At 43.5% G+C, this 16,564-nt stretch overlaps 1 protein-coding gene across 1 annotated transcript; it reads right to left on the bottom strand.

Moving 5' to 3' along the window:
- Window positions 1-7,453: 7,453 nt before the first annotated feature.
- On the bottom strand, window positions 7,454-8,431 carry LOC121142970 (olfactory receptor 10AD1-like). Its single transcript, XM_040754235.1, has one exon. The coding sequence runs from the start codon at window positions 8,429-8,431 to the stop codon at window positions 7,454-7,456; it is 978 nt and encodes a 325-aa protein (XP_040610169.1).
- Window positions 8,432-16,564: the final 8,133 nt, after the last annotated feature.

Below are 16,564 nucleotides of genomic sequence, written 5' to 3'. Positions count from 1 at the left end.
ACTATTTCAATGTGAAAAATGACACAGTGTATGAAGAAAGATGTGTATTCAGCTAGGGCAAGGCAAAAATAGGAGTGAAGTAAAAAAGGTCACACAGAAAACCTATAACAAGTTGCACTACAAAGGACATGTAATAGATGTTGGAAGATAAGTGATAATGTTGGAAGATAGTAGCAGAGACAGAATCCCACTCTGGAATGGTGTTGGCTAAACCACCACCAAAACTTCCCTAAATGAACCTACATATTGTGTCTGCACCAATGTACCAAGTACAGGTAGCAACAAAATTTTCCACCATGAGAAAAAATAAAATATCACAGATAAAGAGAAACACAGTTGCCTGAAACATGGTTTGAATAAGAGTCAGACCCTTGTTCCAGAGAAATAGAGATAGGTCATGTGTGGAAGGGCTTGCTCCCATGGGACACAGACTATGTTTTCACAAGTAATCTGCTCCCAACATGATGATAGCATCCTGTGTGGAGCTGTTAAGTGGAACTCAAAAGGGAATCACTTCAGTAAAGAAAAGGAGAGGAAAGAAGTATATTTGGGAGCTGGAGAGATGGCTCAGGGGTTAAGAGCACTTGCCTGTTCTTCCAGAGGTCCTAAGTTCAAGTCCCAGCAACCTCACAACAATGAAATCTGGTGCCCTCTTCTGGCAAGCAGGCATACATACATGCAGGCAGGACACTGTCTATGTGATAAGTAAAAATTAAAAAAAAATGTATCTTTGTAAAAATGTACTAAGAGGCTAAGAAAACAGAAAATTGGCTAAAATTGGCAGGTCTCAAGACCAAATAAAAGGCAAAAAGCCAAGTTCCAGAAGGAAGGGTGAAAATACTTTAATAAAAAATGTTAGCCTCTTAGAACAGAGGTTCTCAACCTGTGGGTCGCAACCCCCCCAGATCAGAAAACACAAATATTTGCAATTAATAACAGTAGTGAAATTATGAAGTATCAGTGTTACATTCAGGGTCACCACAACATAAGGAACTGTATTAAAGGGCTGCAGCATCAGGAAGGTTTAGAACACTGGTTTGAAAGGAGCTGACAGCAGTAGTTGTTGCTACTCTGGCTCTAATTGTGCCCCCAGAGGAAAGTCTTGAAAATAACCAAAAATAAATAAGTAAACAAACCTGACTTTAAATACTTAGATGATATAATTTTTGTAGTTGAAAAATTCTATGGGAATGAAGGTTCAAAGAATGTATGTCATGACTAGTGGGAGCTAATCAAAAGAACTCATATGCAGATTTGTAGGAAAATCAACATAACAGTGAGTGATACCCATACATCATCAGTGCCTTCAAAAGCACCACAAGGACTCTGATTACAAAATTCTAAAATTTCTGAACATATATAAAAGTTAACTGGTGCAGAAGAAATGGCTTAGTGGTTAAGAGTTACTAACCAGAGGAGCTAAGCTCAGCTCCCAAAGCCCACTTTGGTTGGCTCACAACCTCCTGTAATCTAGTTTCTGGTATCTGACGCCCTCTTCTGTACTTGGGGGGCACTGCACACACACACACACACACACACACACACACACACACACACACCACATGCATATAAATGCATCAAATAAATATCTTTTAAAAGTTAACATTGAGCCAGGCATGATGGCTCATGTTTTTAATCCCATCACTTGGAAGGTAGAGGCAGTAGAATCTCCAAGAATTCTAGATTAACCTGTCTCAAAACAAACAAAAAGTTAACCATTTAATATGCTAATATTATATATATATATGATTAGATCTCAGTTTTGATTGTAGCAGTAACAAATATCACATTTTCTGTGGGTTGTTGACTGAATAGAATAGAGAGAATATTTGCTTTGTCTAAAACTAACAAGAATGAAATATCATTCTAGAATATACAGATAACACCTGGAAAGAAACAGGAACAATATTTCCTGCTGGGTGTTGGTGGGCACACCTTTAATCCCAGCACTGGGAAGGCAGAGGCAGCAGATTTCTGTGAGTTCCAGGCCAGCCTGGTCTACAGAGCGAGTTCCAGGGCAATCTCCAAAGGGATACAGAGAAACCCTGTCTAGAAAAACCAAAAAGAAAAAGAAAAAGAAATAGGATCAAGACATCAGACCACTGGTATGAAGGAACAAAGGACATGGATAGGCAATTTACTAAGGAGGAAAGACTAATAAGCATATAGAAATTTAATTAAAGTAGTTAGTAGTATAATGCAAGTTACACCAAGAATGTGGTATCCCTTGATATCTACCAAACCAACAAAAACAGGAGTTGGCAAAATTGCAAGTGTTGCCAGATGCGTGGAACTACAATTTTGTACCCATTTCACTAGTTTTGCAGAGCTACTCAGGATTTCTTACACACATCAAGTAGAGCTGCAACCAGTGACTTTACACAATATAAAATGAATCTCTTTACAGTTCTACAATGGAGTAAACAGGGATGTCTGGAATATGGTTATAAAGTAGTGACTGGAGCCGGAGGTGACACTGGAGTTTGTCACTGCAAGAGTGGGTCAAGAGAGGCATCCCAGGGAAGCAGAGTAAGTGTCAGCATCTGGCCAAGTGTCTGGGGCTGGAAAACCACACCTGGTGAAACAAATAAAACACAGGACAGGATATATACCTTACCAGCTTTGGAGGACTTGAAAAATGTGTGTCTAGGAATGGGGATATGGGTCCATATTAGGCATCTACTGAGTATGGGCAAAGTCCTAGGCTCCATCCCCATTACAGGAAAGAAAATAATTCCATGAAGCAACTAAATGCAAATATGCATAGTAGAACATTATTACCTTCCACGAAAGGAGATACGCAAGAGCAGAGACAAAAAATATGGACAAGAGAGTTTTTTTTTTGTTTGCAGACATGAATAATGGTACATGCCATGGTTAAGTTGGTCCCTTATGGAGCAAACAAAACATAACCAAAATATATCAGAACAATATTGGAAGATGAAGGGCTGGGATGAGAAAAATCTGACAGCAGCATGAACTCATTATTGCAAGTAGTATAAAGAAGTGATGTGTGGTGCTCTTGGAACACAGGATATTGCTAATAGTTGTTATGGGTGCATGGTCATGTTTCTGGAGTTTACTACAAGGATGTAAATCTCACAGAAAAGAAGCAAAAATTCAAGACTGACACACAGTCATTATCTTATGCTCTTTCTCCAGAGACAATGTCTTTTATTTCTGTTTCCCTCTGACTTCTTCGGTTTCTGTGGATACATGGCAGAAATTAAATGCTCCATAGCTTGAGGCTCTTGTCCATTCCTACCTGAAATAGTCTTATCTACTACATAGCAATACACATTCTTGGGGGAAAAAGCTACTTATTGACCTTTCGTGGCAGCTGTGGTGATGACAGGTGGATATGATATCTCATAGAATTTTCTTGGTGGCAATGGTCCACTCCATTCTTGTAAGAATGACTGTGCAGTTTAATAGATACATTCCAAGATGTCTGCGACAGACCACAGGTTCATCAAATGAACTAACGAAAGACACAACACTATGCTCAGGTTTGCCTATCTCCAGAGCACCTGTAGACACTTTCAAGTATTTCTGTTTGAGGTGATTGTTTCTGCTTCCCAGTAAAGGAGGAGGGAGGGTCTTGTTTTAGGGTAGGGTAATTTGGTTGTAATTTAGCAAAGGGCTATTTTAAAAAGGCCCAGGTGGGGGTGTGGGACAATCACAAGCAATCTATAAGCAGAGTGAGTTCTGTTCCCGATCTTGGAGACAGAGCTAGGTGGAGAGTGGGCTCAATAGCAGAAATAGTCGGTGAAGGGGTTACCTAAGGAGAAAGCCAGGAGACTAGATACTCAATCTAGTGATGGCTCGGTCTTTGCCTTTCATGGATGGAAGCCAGTGGAAAGCAGAGATGACAGGAACAGTTTATGTAGGTCAGTCTTTCAGGCCCTGAGGTGTCAAGGATAAGAAATTGAAGAGCCAGACAGAAGACATGTAGGTCTTTAGAGTTAGTGTTACAGATTTTAGGTTTAATGTTAACAAATACATGCGTTTAATTTTCATGACCCTGATTAACCGTACTTCTATGTGCTAAACTATTTCAGAAAAGGTGACTGGGGGTGGGGGGAAGCCTGAGGGGTGGTGCCAGGCCTATAGATACTTTCCTGTCCTGTCGGAAAAGTTTTGCTTCTGTTTGGTTAACGTACCAGGATTCTGCTTGATTTTATGGGGTGTCATCACAGCACCCCCTTACGGTCACTACATCCCCTTACTGTCAAAGCACTTGTGCCAAGACCTGAAAACTGAATCACGTACTAGTTGGATAGAGAGAAAAGTAAATGAATTATGAAACAACGGGGGAGTACAGCGATAGGACACAAACTATGGGAACTCAGCGAGCCCACTGACTATGTCAAGAGGGTTTCCTCGAATGGTTAACTGAAAGGGGGGCATAAGTCGGCTGAGGACACTGCAGTTGTTTACCGGCGGTAAAGTGCAGCCCAGCATTACACAATTCGCTAAAAATGGAGCTATCGCTTGGAAAGATTTAGGCTCCTCATCCTCGGACTGGACTGGCAGCTATCGAGGCCTAATGTGATTGGTCAAGGTCCCCAGCTGTGCTCCGCCCAAATTCCAGCCTCCGCCGAAGGGGAGGGGTACTCCTCGGGTGGTTATCTCAAGTCCCGGGTTCTGCCGACCCCGCTGCAGTCACTTCCTGAAATAGACCTTGTTTCTCTGAGGTTGACAAATCTGGATCCGGCGGAGGAGCGGTCAAGGGGACGGCGCTCATTGGCTGCACAGCGGCGCGCTGAGGGGTTGATTGGTCGCAGGCTCTGTGGTTCTAATCAGGTCACTGTCAGCGTCGTGGAGTGCTGCCGCCAGGTGGAGCTGGGCAGGGAGAGTTGGCCTCCGCTGGGAAGGAACCGAAGGATCAGAGAGAGAACATCTAAGTTCCCTTCCCATCCCTTGGTTCCTAGGGCGGGGCTGAGCTAACTCTAGAGCTTAATTATTGTTCCCTCCATCATTGAGGCCTAGGACAACATGGGGCTGGGTTGGGACCGGGAGAGCACTTCCAGGGCAGCTTCTTCTAGTAGTTGTCTAGCTTTTAGTGGACCCTTGGGCTTTTCCCTTCCAAGGGACAGTCCGAGGCTGCAGGTGGGGAGAGCTGGCACAGGCAGTAGCTTGGCTGGTGAGTCCTCCCTTCCAACGGGAGGCCTTGAAAGGACAATTCGAGGTAGTAACTCTGGGTCTGATTTCTTAGCATTCCTGACCCCAAGTCACCTTCTGAAATGCTTGTTGACCGCACACCTACAAGGAATGGATTCTGTTTTTGTTTTGAATCTTAGTCCTAACAGCGAGCACACCTTTCCATTTTGCACCCTGCAACTCCTCGGTATTCTTAATGATTTAGCTAACATCACCTCCTCGGTATTCTTCTGGACCTCTGAGGTGAGCTGAGAACAGTAACAAAATTCCATTCCAGTGCAGCTGGTGAACCAATGAGTTTACCCGAGGTCAGTGACAACTTAGGGGCCAGTATGCTCCTAAAAAATGTTTCTCTCTTTGCAACCTCTAACTCTGGATATCCCGAGACCTGCCCCCTCTACCCATTAACTACCCAGGTGTCTCTAGGGAGGGGAGGGGCCTTATAAGCCTCACCCCTTCAGTAATGCAGTCAACGGTGCATGCAGGTAACCTCTAGATAATCACAGCTTCTGAGGAAGAGGTCAAGGGACAACAGCAGTGTCACGTCAGAAGAGGAGACATAGGTTCTGGGGCCAGGGCACCTGAGTGAGAATGGCAGCCAAGCCCTTTAAGCAATGTGTGATCCACCTCTAGGAACTTCCGATTTTGATATCAAATAGGATGGTGGTAGCTGATAAAAATCCTATTATTATGGGGATCATCTGTAAAGGTCTTAGAGCCTAATAAACATGTGATGCTGTTATCTGTGCTCCAACAGTGCTTTGCATGGGCTGTTTAGTAATGCTTGCTCTTTTGCTGAACAGCCCAGTTCATAATCTATCTCATCGTCTCTCAGTGCCAGGTAACTCTAAGGCAGTGGTTCTCAACCTGTAGGTTTCAACCCCTGGTGGGAGGATCAAATGACCCCTTCACAGGGGTCCCTAAGACCACTGGAAAACACAGATTCTGACATTATGATTCACAACAGTAGCAAGATTACAGCTATGAAGTAGTAACAAATTAATCTTATGGTTGGGGGTTCCCACAGCATGAGGAACTGTATTAAAGGGTTGCAGTATTAGGAAGGCTGAGAATCCCTGGTTTAAGGCTATGAAGTTATTTCTCAAAGCCTCTCAAAGCACACTTTCTTCTTTCTGCTTCCCCATGACCATTTTTCTTTTCCTCTTCAAAGGCTTTTTGCAGATTGGAATTTCACACGTAGAGAAGCCAGGCCTCCAGGGTAGAAGATGCCTTCTCTTTCTCCATGGTGACCTGGAAGGCCTATACCTCCCCTCAGTCTGATAACTTTAGACAGGGTTCTTCTTGGCTGTAAGCCTCTCATCTTCCTTTTCTTGCAGAATCAGAACACTTGTGATTGCTATTTTTCCTCTGGTCCTTTGAGATATATATATATATATATATATATATATATATATATATATATATATAAATCTTGGAAATTTACTGCCAGTTTCATGACCCAGGGAAGGTCTTTCCAGGTCTATCTTTAAGGAAGATGATACTCTGTCTCTCAGTCTGGGGGTGAGGTAGGAACCTGACCCCAAATGGTTAAACTAATGTAATTCTGCTTCAATTAAAGATATATTTAAAAAAAACTGACTAATATGGCATACTAAAAAAGGTTAAATGGTCATCTATTCCTACACGTATGTGCAAAAATTATCCTGGGGGAGAGTGGAATGCAAAAGAATTATACAAGCAAGATAGAGTTGAATGCATTTATTCACTGAATCCTGAGGAGCACAGAGGAAAAATTCAGGACAGCCTCATGTTTTCTTAAGGAAAGTTCATGGAAAAACAATTCTGGAAATTGAGTCAGAAATGAGCCTTAGACGTCAGGAGTAACTACCACATCTGAGTCTAGTGTCAAGGAAGCTGTAAACAGTCTTATAGTGCCTTTCCAGAACTGGAAAGCAAGGGCTGGGAAAAGTAACCAGTTGTGTGATATTTTGTTTGTGTTCTGACATATAAGCTTGCCAGGAGATCAGAGGGTGGAACTAGCCACTAGTTAACCATAGAGGTCTAGAGTGGAGACAGGAAGTGACAACATGGGTTGAGACAGAAACTGACAAAGAGAGGTATGGACATGATCTTGACCCTTTCGGGTTGAGGATTCAGAGAGGTGAGAAGTGGTTATGGCTGCTCCTTTGCTTCTCTTATCTTTCAGCTTTTACCTCGATATCTGACTCAGGGTTTTTATTGATAAAACTAATTCAGATTGTGGTTCAGTAACCCCCCCCCCCCATTTAAGGAAACTTCTCCAGAGGGCTTCCTTCTGGGCAGGTGTAGCCTAAGCCAGGTTGGCTCTCCCAAGGGCCCTCCCCATAGCCCCCTTCATTTCCTTGTTGCGGAAGCTGTAGATCATGGGGTTGCACATGGGGGTGATGATAGTGTAGAGCAGGGAGAAAGGCTTGTCTTTGTCAGGTCCATGTGTACTGCGGGGATTCATGTAAGAGAACATGGCTGAGGTGTAGAAAAAGACGACCACAGTCAGGTGGGAGGCACAAGTGGAGAATGTCTTCCCTCTACCTGAGGAGGAGGCTCTGCTAAGGATGGAGGCCAGGATGCGGGCATAGGAGGTGACAATGAGCACCATGGGGCTGAGCAGCACCACAATGGCATCAACAAAGATCAACTTCATGCTGAACTGGGGGTCCCCACAGGAGAGGGCAATCACTATGGGGGCCTCACAGAAGAAGTTTTCTATGTGGTTGTCCTTGCAGAAGGGATTCCGGAATGACATATACTCCAGAAAGACACCGTTGACCATCCCAAAGATCCAGGAAGTCAGCACCAACCTGGCACACACCTGATGGCTCATGATCTGGGCATAGTTCAGTGGGTGGCAGATTGCAACATAACGATCATAGGCCATGAAAGCCAAGAGGATGCACTCAGCCACACCCACTAGAAAGACCAAGTACATCTGGGTCATACAGGAGGCAAAGGAGACTGTGTGGTTCTTGGTCACCAGATGGATCAACATCTGTGGGATGGTGGTGGTGATGAAGCAGATGTCCAGGAAAGACAGGTGTCCAAGGAAGAAGTACATGGGGCTGTTGAGTCTGGGGTCAGTCCAGGTGATGAAGAGGATGAGGCCATTCATGGCCATGGCGAGGCTGTAGAGAGCCAAGAAGAGGGTGAAGAGCAATGCCCGTGTGGAAGGGGAGCTCTGCTCAAAGCCCACGAGGACGAACTCTGTCACTGTGCTGCTGTTCCTCAGGTCTGCTGCCTGGGGTCTGTTTGAGGAGGGGGGCAGGAAAAGCATCAAGGACACAGTTGTACGGAAGGTGAGATGTTCCCCTGGACCCAGAAACCCAGCAAGAGGTGGAGTAGAAGTTTTGGATCTTAGTAATCTCTGGTAAATCTGTGGAGGAATGACATAGCGAAAATGCCAGGGTCACCAGGGGCTCTCCATATAAATTCTATTTTAGAAGCTGAGGAAGTGGAGGTTCCCCTTTAGTCTGGGTTGATGACACACCCTGTGAAATGGTGCATGTGTTTCAGGTCCTTCAACATCAAAGGGCTGCTTATGTCTGGATGCATTCAGAGGGGATATAATAAAATAGCTGTGCCTGGGACTCATGCCCAATGAGGAAAGTTAAGAAACTGATGGGTGAAGTGTATGGTGGAAGGATGGTGGTGATTGGCTTAAAGAGGGTCAGGTGATTAGCTTAAAGGAGGTCATTTGTAGGACCCACCTGAGAGATATTTGAAGGTATATTTTATAATCGTTTTCTTTTTTTCATTTCAATTAATTTCCTTACTTCTCCCTGATGCGGAAGTCCTGTGTATATGTCAATAAAGCACTGTTGGCCAATAGGGAACCAAGATAGATGAGACTAGGAGTCCAGGAGGACTCTGGGAAGGAGAAACACAGGAAGTCAAGATGTAACGCCATGGGGTAGGAAGCCCAGAAACCTCTCTGGTAAGAGAAATACTTAGATTAGCAATTATGGGTTAAATACTTAAGTCAGAGCTAGCCAGTAAGAAACAAGCAAGGCCAACAGCTTCATAATTAATAGAGCCTCCTGTGTGTTTATTTGGGACTGATGCGGCTCTGGAACCAGGCTGGTGGGAAGGTTTCTCTTTATATCTCCCTCTCTTTCCCTCCCTCCCCTTCTCTCTTTCTACCTTCCACTCTTTCTTTTTTTTTAGACCAATTATCATGCAGCATCAGCTGGTCTTGAACTCACTATATGGCCAAGGATGACATTGAATTCCTGCTTCTATTTCTCTACTGGAATTATAGGCAGATGCCATTATAACCAACATGAAGGTGGTATTTTCTAGAAGCAGACAATGTTCAATCTTTTCATACCTAATTTGATGTTTTGGGGGATATTAAAGGTTGTCTCTTAAGTGGGAATGAATGACTACCAGGTTTCTAGCTGCAGTCGTGTCTGGTTCTCTACTGTAATGGACCTTTCCCCAGACTCACTCCCTGGTAGTTACTGGCACCACACCAACGGCTGGTTACACAGTCTAAGCTAGAGAAGAGGTTGGGCTATGATTGTTTGCATTTTTATTTTTTACCTCGGGAAACACCTTTCCCTCAGCAGTTGGAATTTACCCACTGTTTGGCAGAAATAATTCAGCCATCTTTGTGAGAAAGAATCTACATACAGGCCACACACATTCCAATCCTTTTGCCTCTGTGAGTAAATGGTGTTCACAGTACATCTCCAGAAAATTAGCTCTTAGTACTGTAGCTTTTGGGAAGTCACTACATTCGCATTAAATCGGCTGCACTTTTCATCTTGTCTGGAGTTAAGATGCGTCGTATGCTTATAAAGGGACAGAGCTTCCCTGCTTAACTCCCTTCTTTGCACCAAGTTTTCTTCTATTTCCTGTTTTGTACATTCTCACTTAGCCGTCTCTGGGAGCCCTTTGTTCCCTTTGTCCCCCCTCGTCCTATTTCTCGATCTGTGAAGCACTAGACTCCCTCTAAGTGAAGTTTCCTGACTGATCAGGGCATCAGTTCAGCCTATTCCTATCTTCTTCACTTTGGAAAGTTCTGGCACCTAGGGCTACTCTGGTGATCTGGAAAGGGAATGGAAGGTAGAGGACATAGTTTAATATGGACCCACAATCCTGCACCCAGCAGACATGTTGAGACTAAAGCTAATGGTTGGACAACACGAGTCGTCAATGAGCTACAACCCATAGCATTCTTGGACTTGGCCAAGAAGAAGTTGGAATTTAACTCAAGGACTCACTAAGTCCCACTGAAGGACAAATGCTTGCCTTTGTTCACTGAGAAGAAATGATATTCTGTGCTGGTCAGTGTCAAGGGCCTAGGTGAATACCACCAGCAAATGGCCAGTCATGCATCTGTGTAAAGACATGGGATTTTAGAAAGCAAACCACACCTACCTCATCCCGTGGCTCTGCTGCTCATGCTTTGTCACTGGATCATTGTCCCTAGTAACAGAGATGGCATTGAGGAAGGGCTGCTCCAGGGAGGATGGTCTGAGCTGGTGGGCCACTCTGGAAGACAGTGGTATGTGGTGACCTTTTCAGTTCTTTGACATCAGATGTCTTCTTAAGCAGTATTAGCACATTGCATGTGCAGCATATTATAGAGCAGGCGAGGGCTCTCTGCTTCATATTACCATTTGGTAATGCACACTCATCTGCTAGCTTTTCCGATGTCATATTTTGACCTTGTTGCCCCTTTAAAGTTTTTGTGTCTATGCTTGCCTTTAAAATCCTATGCTCTTCTGCTGATTTAAAAAATACAAGAAAAAGGAAAGTGTTGACTCTCTGGTTTTAGATAGGCATATAGTATTCTATTGTAAAACAAAACAAACAAAAATATTCTCATACTCAAAAAAAGTTATTCTAACAAAGAATGTCTTAAAATGAACCGTAGAGGAGGCTGGAGAGATGGTTTGGTGGTTAAGAGCAAGGACCCAGATTGGTCCCCAGCACCTACATCTGGTGTCTCACAACTATCTGTGACTCCAGCTCCAGTAGGTCTGATGCCTGTGGCCTCTGTGTCCCTCGTATGCACACACACACATGTAGACACATAACTAAAAATAATAAAATAGGAACTGGAGAGATGGCTCCGAAGTTAAGAGCATTGGCTGCTCTTCCAGAGGACCTGGGTTCAATTCCCAGCTCCCACATGGCAGCTCACAACTGTCTGTAACTCCAGCTCCAGGGGATCTGACACCCTCACACAGACACACAAGCAGGCAAAACACCAATGCACATGAAATGAAAATAAATAAATCATTTAAAAATAAAATAATTCTTAAAATTTAAAAATCAATATATTTTATTATTTTTTATGTATATGGATGTTTGCATACATGTATCTCTGTGTACCCCTCCATGCAAAAGCCAGAAGAGGGTGTAAGATTCCCTGGAACTGAAATAGATGGTTATGAGCCACCATATGGGTGTTGGGAATTGAACCTGGGCCTGCTGGAAGAGCAGTCAGTGCTCTTTCCCACTCAGCCATCTCTCCAGGCCTAAAATACATCTTAAAAAATAAAAACTACCTGGTAGACATTGTTATTACACCCTCTGTAGCTAATCTGAAGCTCTGAAATGATTTACAATGGTTCTAATTAATGGTAATGGTGGTATCTACCCATATGTCTTTCCAAATGATATCTCTGGATGCATTCACACATACACTTGTGGGCTTTTTTTGCTAACCCAGAGGAACATAATAATTGCCCTCTGCAAGCTACATAGGGAAAAAGCACAATTTGCCATTACATTGATTCCCTATTTAAAGACAGGAGGATCTGTGATCTCTTAAATTAGCAGCAATTTTCCAAATACTTCTTATGCACCGTGTTGTCTGAGCCTGTATTTTGTTAATATCCCTTAATGAGGCAATTTAATCTCATTGAAGACTTGCTGATAAGTGATGTTGGACAATGAAACTGCACATGGTTTGGCAGTAGAACAAAACGGAGAAAAACTCTCCATGGGTCTAGTGTTGTCACAGTTGGTGTAACCGACCCATTGTTCTGATTGTTTCAGAACCATTTGCAAATAGAATAGGAACTTCCAAAATGTCCAAGAGCATCTCAGAAGAGCAGTGATTTGTACTGGGGGATCAGTTAAGTGAGGTGGAAGCTGGTCAGCCATAGACAGAACAAGGCAGATGAATAAAATCATAGACGCTGTTAAGCAGGGAAAGAGAAAGGGTGGGGGTGGGGAAACACCTCTTTTACATTTTTTGCTATTTCTTTCCACGTGACAGGGATCGTCTGACTTCCTTTATTCCACCACAGATGACAGGAAGTGGCCACCCAAATATTTGTTTTGTTGTTTTTTTTGTTCTTTTTGAATGAGAAACTTGTTTCTTACGTTCTTCAGGGTGGGTGCTGCTCCTGTTTAGGAGGTTCTGGTACTGCCTGGTGCTGCCAGTGGCTGTGGAATGAGCCCACCAAACTTCAGGCACACAGAAGTCCATGTAGGTTTGTTTATTGTTGTTGCTAAAGTGGAGTCAGAGAGTCAACAGAGAAAGAAGGGTCAACAAACCCCTCTCTCTCTGTTGACTCACTCCACTTTTCTTCTGTTTATTCAATAGAAGATGAAAGAGCAGTAAGTACTATTGGACCCCTCAAAATCCCAAGTGGTTATCAGTAACATTCATGTTATCCCATATCAAAAAATACACCATCAACAATATGAAAAGCAGCTCTAGAGTAGTCACAGTATGTGGTATCTAAAACTCCATGTCAAAGGCACAGAGTGCAGAGAGGTGTTCCTCAGAGGCAGGATAGAGGCGGGGGTTGGTCTAAAGACATACAACTTGTGATAGTCATGAGAAATAAATTCATGAAATCTATTGTACAACAGGGTGACTATGTTTAGTAATTATGTATTATACACCTGAAAATTGCTGAGTAAATGGGTTTTAAACATCCTCATCTCAAATGGATACTTTCATGAGGTGATCAATATGTCAGTTGGCTTTAATTTAATCTTTTTACAATATATATATATATGTGAATATATATGAAAACATCAGTGGGGGGGACTTGCCTTGCCTACTAGGGGCAAATTTCTGGTTTCAATCCCAAGAGCTTCAGAAAACAGACAAACAAGTGAGAAACCATTTGTTTGTTTGAGGCAGGCTCTTACTAAGTAGATCTGGCTGCCCTAGAGCTCACTGTGTAGACCAGGCTAGCCAAGAACATGGAAAGCTCCACCTGCCTTTGCCTCCTAGTATGGGAATAAAGGTGTTTGACACCGCACCTGGCCAAGCAATGTCATATTTCACAACACAAATGTATATGACATTCATTTGTAAATGAAAAAATTATCCTTATTTTGAGTTAGATTTGAAGCACAGAGAGAAGTTACATTGTTACTTCAAGCTAAATAAATGCCTTAGGAGTGATTATTTTCCTTGAATATATAGTTTTTCCACCATATACAATCATTTAGAAATGACCTATAAAGCTCGTGTTTACACTGAAAAATAAAATACATTAATGTTCACATATTAAAAACCAACACGTCCCACTTTTTTAACTCCATCCCCAGTAGAGGCAGAGGGATGTCTGAAATTCAGCTCTAGAGGTGAGTTGACAGGCTGTCTCACGTTTTATTCCTAGGAAATGCAGATTAACTAAAACCGTATAATTAATTTTGATTCAGTTTCCTTTTTGTCTTCTATGGCTTCACTTCATGCTTCAAAGTCCTGCTTCAAAGATTGCCTGGCCTCCTACTCACAAGCCCTAGCTGCTGTAGACATCCAGAAAAGGGAGGCCCTCACCTACCTTTTACACTCTTCCCTAGTATTCCTGCTTCTTAGTCTCAGATAGCTCTGTACTCCTCACTTGTTTGTTTTCTGTTTTAACTAGTCTTTCCTCTTATCTGACTCCGATAGACATTGCAAACACCAGCCCCACCACAGAAAAATCCCCAGTGAAATGGGAAGGCAATCCCTTTATCACAATCTCTGAAAGAGAACCATCCTTGAGACATTTCCTAGCCTCCCTTTCCACAGGGAAAGAGGAAAAAGTATCAATGAAGCAGAAAGTACTAAGATGCACAAACATAGAGGCTTAGGAAAAGCAAAAACAAGAGAACATAGTCAGAGAGAGGGAGGGTTCTCACCAAACAGTATAGAAGGAAGGGTGTGGAAAACCAAGGAGTTCAATTGACCAAAATATAATGAGCTGTGAAAACCATGGACATGAATAGGTAAGTACAGAGAAGCACAGTAGGCGAGATTCCAGGAGCTTCCGCCTACGGACAAGACGAAAATGGAAAGTCAGGGGGACCGGCAGAAGGCTTCCCATGCTTGGGTGCTGATACAGAGCTAGGACTAAGGAAGAAGCCCTCCCTGTGGTCTAAGTGATGCGGGGGAGGGGAGCAGGTGGCAGACTGAGATCCTGATGGATGGATGTAGGGAGGACACAGAGGAGTGTGTAATGCAGTGAAAAATCCAGGGCAGCAGAGACTCTGGTGGACTCTAGAGGTAGACACTGAGCAAGACAAAGGGTTAAGTCTGTGACCTCTCTCATGGCCACCGTGTACAGAGCCCTGTGTGATGTGAATGCTGAGAAACCCAGAGTATGCTTGGTTCTGGTGACAAGGTCAGAGACAAGGTCAGCTTCATAGCAGAAGAGAGTTTATTCACTGACCTTGACCCTGGGGTTTGGGACAGGCTGATGAGGACATTGTCTGTGCTGGCCTTGGATGCAGAAGAGGAATCCGGAGGTTCAGAGTGAGGGTGCAGGGCATTTGCTGCAGACTAGCTGTGCATTTATAGGGCTGGGCTCTTGCCCCCTCCCTCCTTCCTTCCTATCTCTCAGGTGTGCTTGCCTGAGCACATGAGCCCCCTCCCTCCCCCCATCCAGACTGACAAGAGCTTCTAGCTGGTTACTATGGCAGCCATCTGTAAGAAAGCCAACTATTCATTCTTGAGGCCTGACCGTTCCAAGTGTGTCCCTGGGGATAATTTTACTTGGTCCTTTTTTAAGGCTCCCTTGAGAGGACATACTCATTGCCAGTGGCCTGGAAGATCAAACACACTCCTAGGTTTTCTCGAGAAATTTGTGTTCATCTGTAGATAAGAGTCCTGGCAAATATTATCTTTGCATCTCCATCTTCAAGTCAGGGAGTCCTTTTAACTCTTTACAAAATATTTTTGAGATTATAATGTAATTACATAATTTCTCCCTTCCTGTTCCTCCCTTTAAACCTTTCCATATATCCCTCCCTGCTGTCTTCTAAATTCATGCTCCCTTCATCAATCGTTATTGCATGAATATTTATTTATTTATACATTTATTCCCAAATATATTGTTGCATCCATGTAATGTTTCTTGTGTGTATGTTTTCAGGGTCTGACCATAGGGCACAGAACAACCAATTTGTGTGCTCTGCCCTGAGGAGGGCCACCTCTCTGGCTCCCAGCTTTCTTCAGTTGCCTGGAGTTCTTTGTGTAGGGTTGAGGTCTCTGTTCCCCACCCCTTCGGCGTGTTTATTAGCAACAGCGTTGTTTGGGCATGCTCAGTCGGTCATGTTGGTCAGACTTCACTGGTATAATTTCTGATGTTGCTAGAACATCTCACAGAAGAGTTGCTGATCTGTTGTGGAATAGGACATCTCTTTTCCTAGGCAAAGATGTGCTACATTTGTTTATGCTGCCTTTGTTTAACTATGTAAAGATGTTATCTTTGTTTATGCTGCAAAGTGTTGAATTTTTTATTTTTAAGTTTTTATCCATTTTATATACCACAGTTCCTCCTCCCTCTTCTCCTTCAGCACTCCTCTCCACCTTCCCCCAAGTCACTCCCATCCACTCCTCAGAAAGGGTAAGACCTCTTGTGGAGAGTTGACCAAGCCTAGCACATTAAGTTGAGGCAGGACCAAGCCCCACCCCTCTCCTTTCCGCATCAAGGCTGAGCAAGGCATTCCATCACAGAAAATGGGCTCCAAAAGGCCAGCTCATATTCCAGGAATAGATCCTGGTCCCACTGCCAGGGCCTCTTCAAACAGACCAAGCTATACAACAGTTGCCCGCATACAGAGGGCCTAGTTCAGTCCCATGCAGGCCCCTCAGCTGTCAGTTTAGAGTCTGTGAGCTCCCACAAGCTCAAGTCAGCTGTCTCTGGATTTCTCCATCATGATCCTAACCCCGTTGTTCATATAATCCCTCTCTTTGACTGGACTCTGGGAGTTCAGCCTGGTACTTGGTTGTGGATCTCTGCATCTACTCCATCAGTTACTGGGTGGAGGTTTTATGATGACAGCTAAGGTATTCATCAGTCTGATTACAGGGGAAGGCCACTTTCAGGCACTCTCTTCATTGTTGCTAGGAATCTTAGCTGGTTGTAAAGATGTATTGCATTGGTTTTATGTTGCCTGCTTAAGGCACCTGGTTGGTCTAATAAAAAACTGAATAGCCAATATC

This window comes from Mesocricetus auratus, unplaced genomic scaffold (assembly GCF_017639785.1).
Source record: "Mesocricetus auratus isolate SY011 unplaced genomic scaffold, BCM_Maur_2.0 Super-Scaffold_100010, whole genome shotgun sequence".
NCBI classification, from domain to species: domain Eukaryota; kingdom Metazoa; phylum Chordata; class Mammalia; order Rodentia; family Cricetidae; genus Mesocricetus; species Mesocricetus auratus.
Note: the sequence above shows the minus strand (reverse complement) of the source record. Positions and strands in the feature narration are given on the sequence as shown.

Excerpts from the sequence above, each read along its gene's own strand:
- LOC121142970 (XM_040754235.1), bottom strand. The coding sequence starts at position 8,431 with ATGCTTTTCCTGCCCCCCTCCTCAAACAGACCCCAGGCAGCAGACCTG.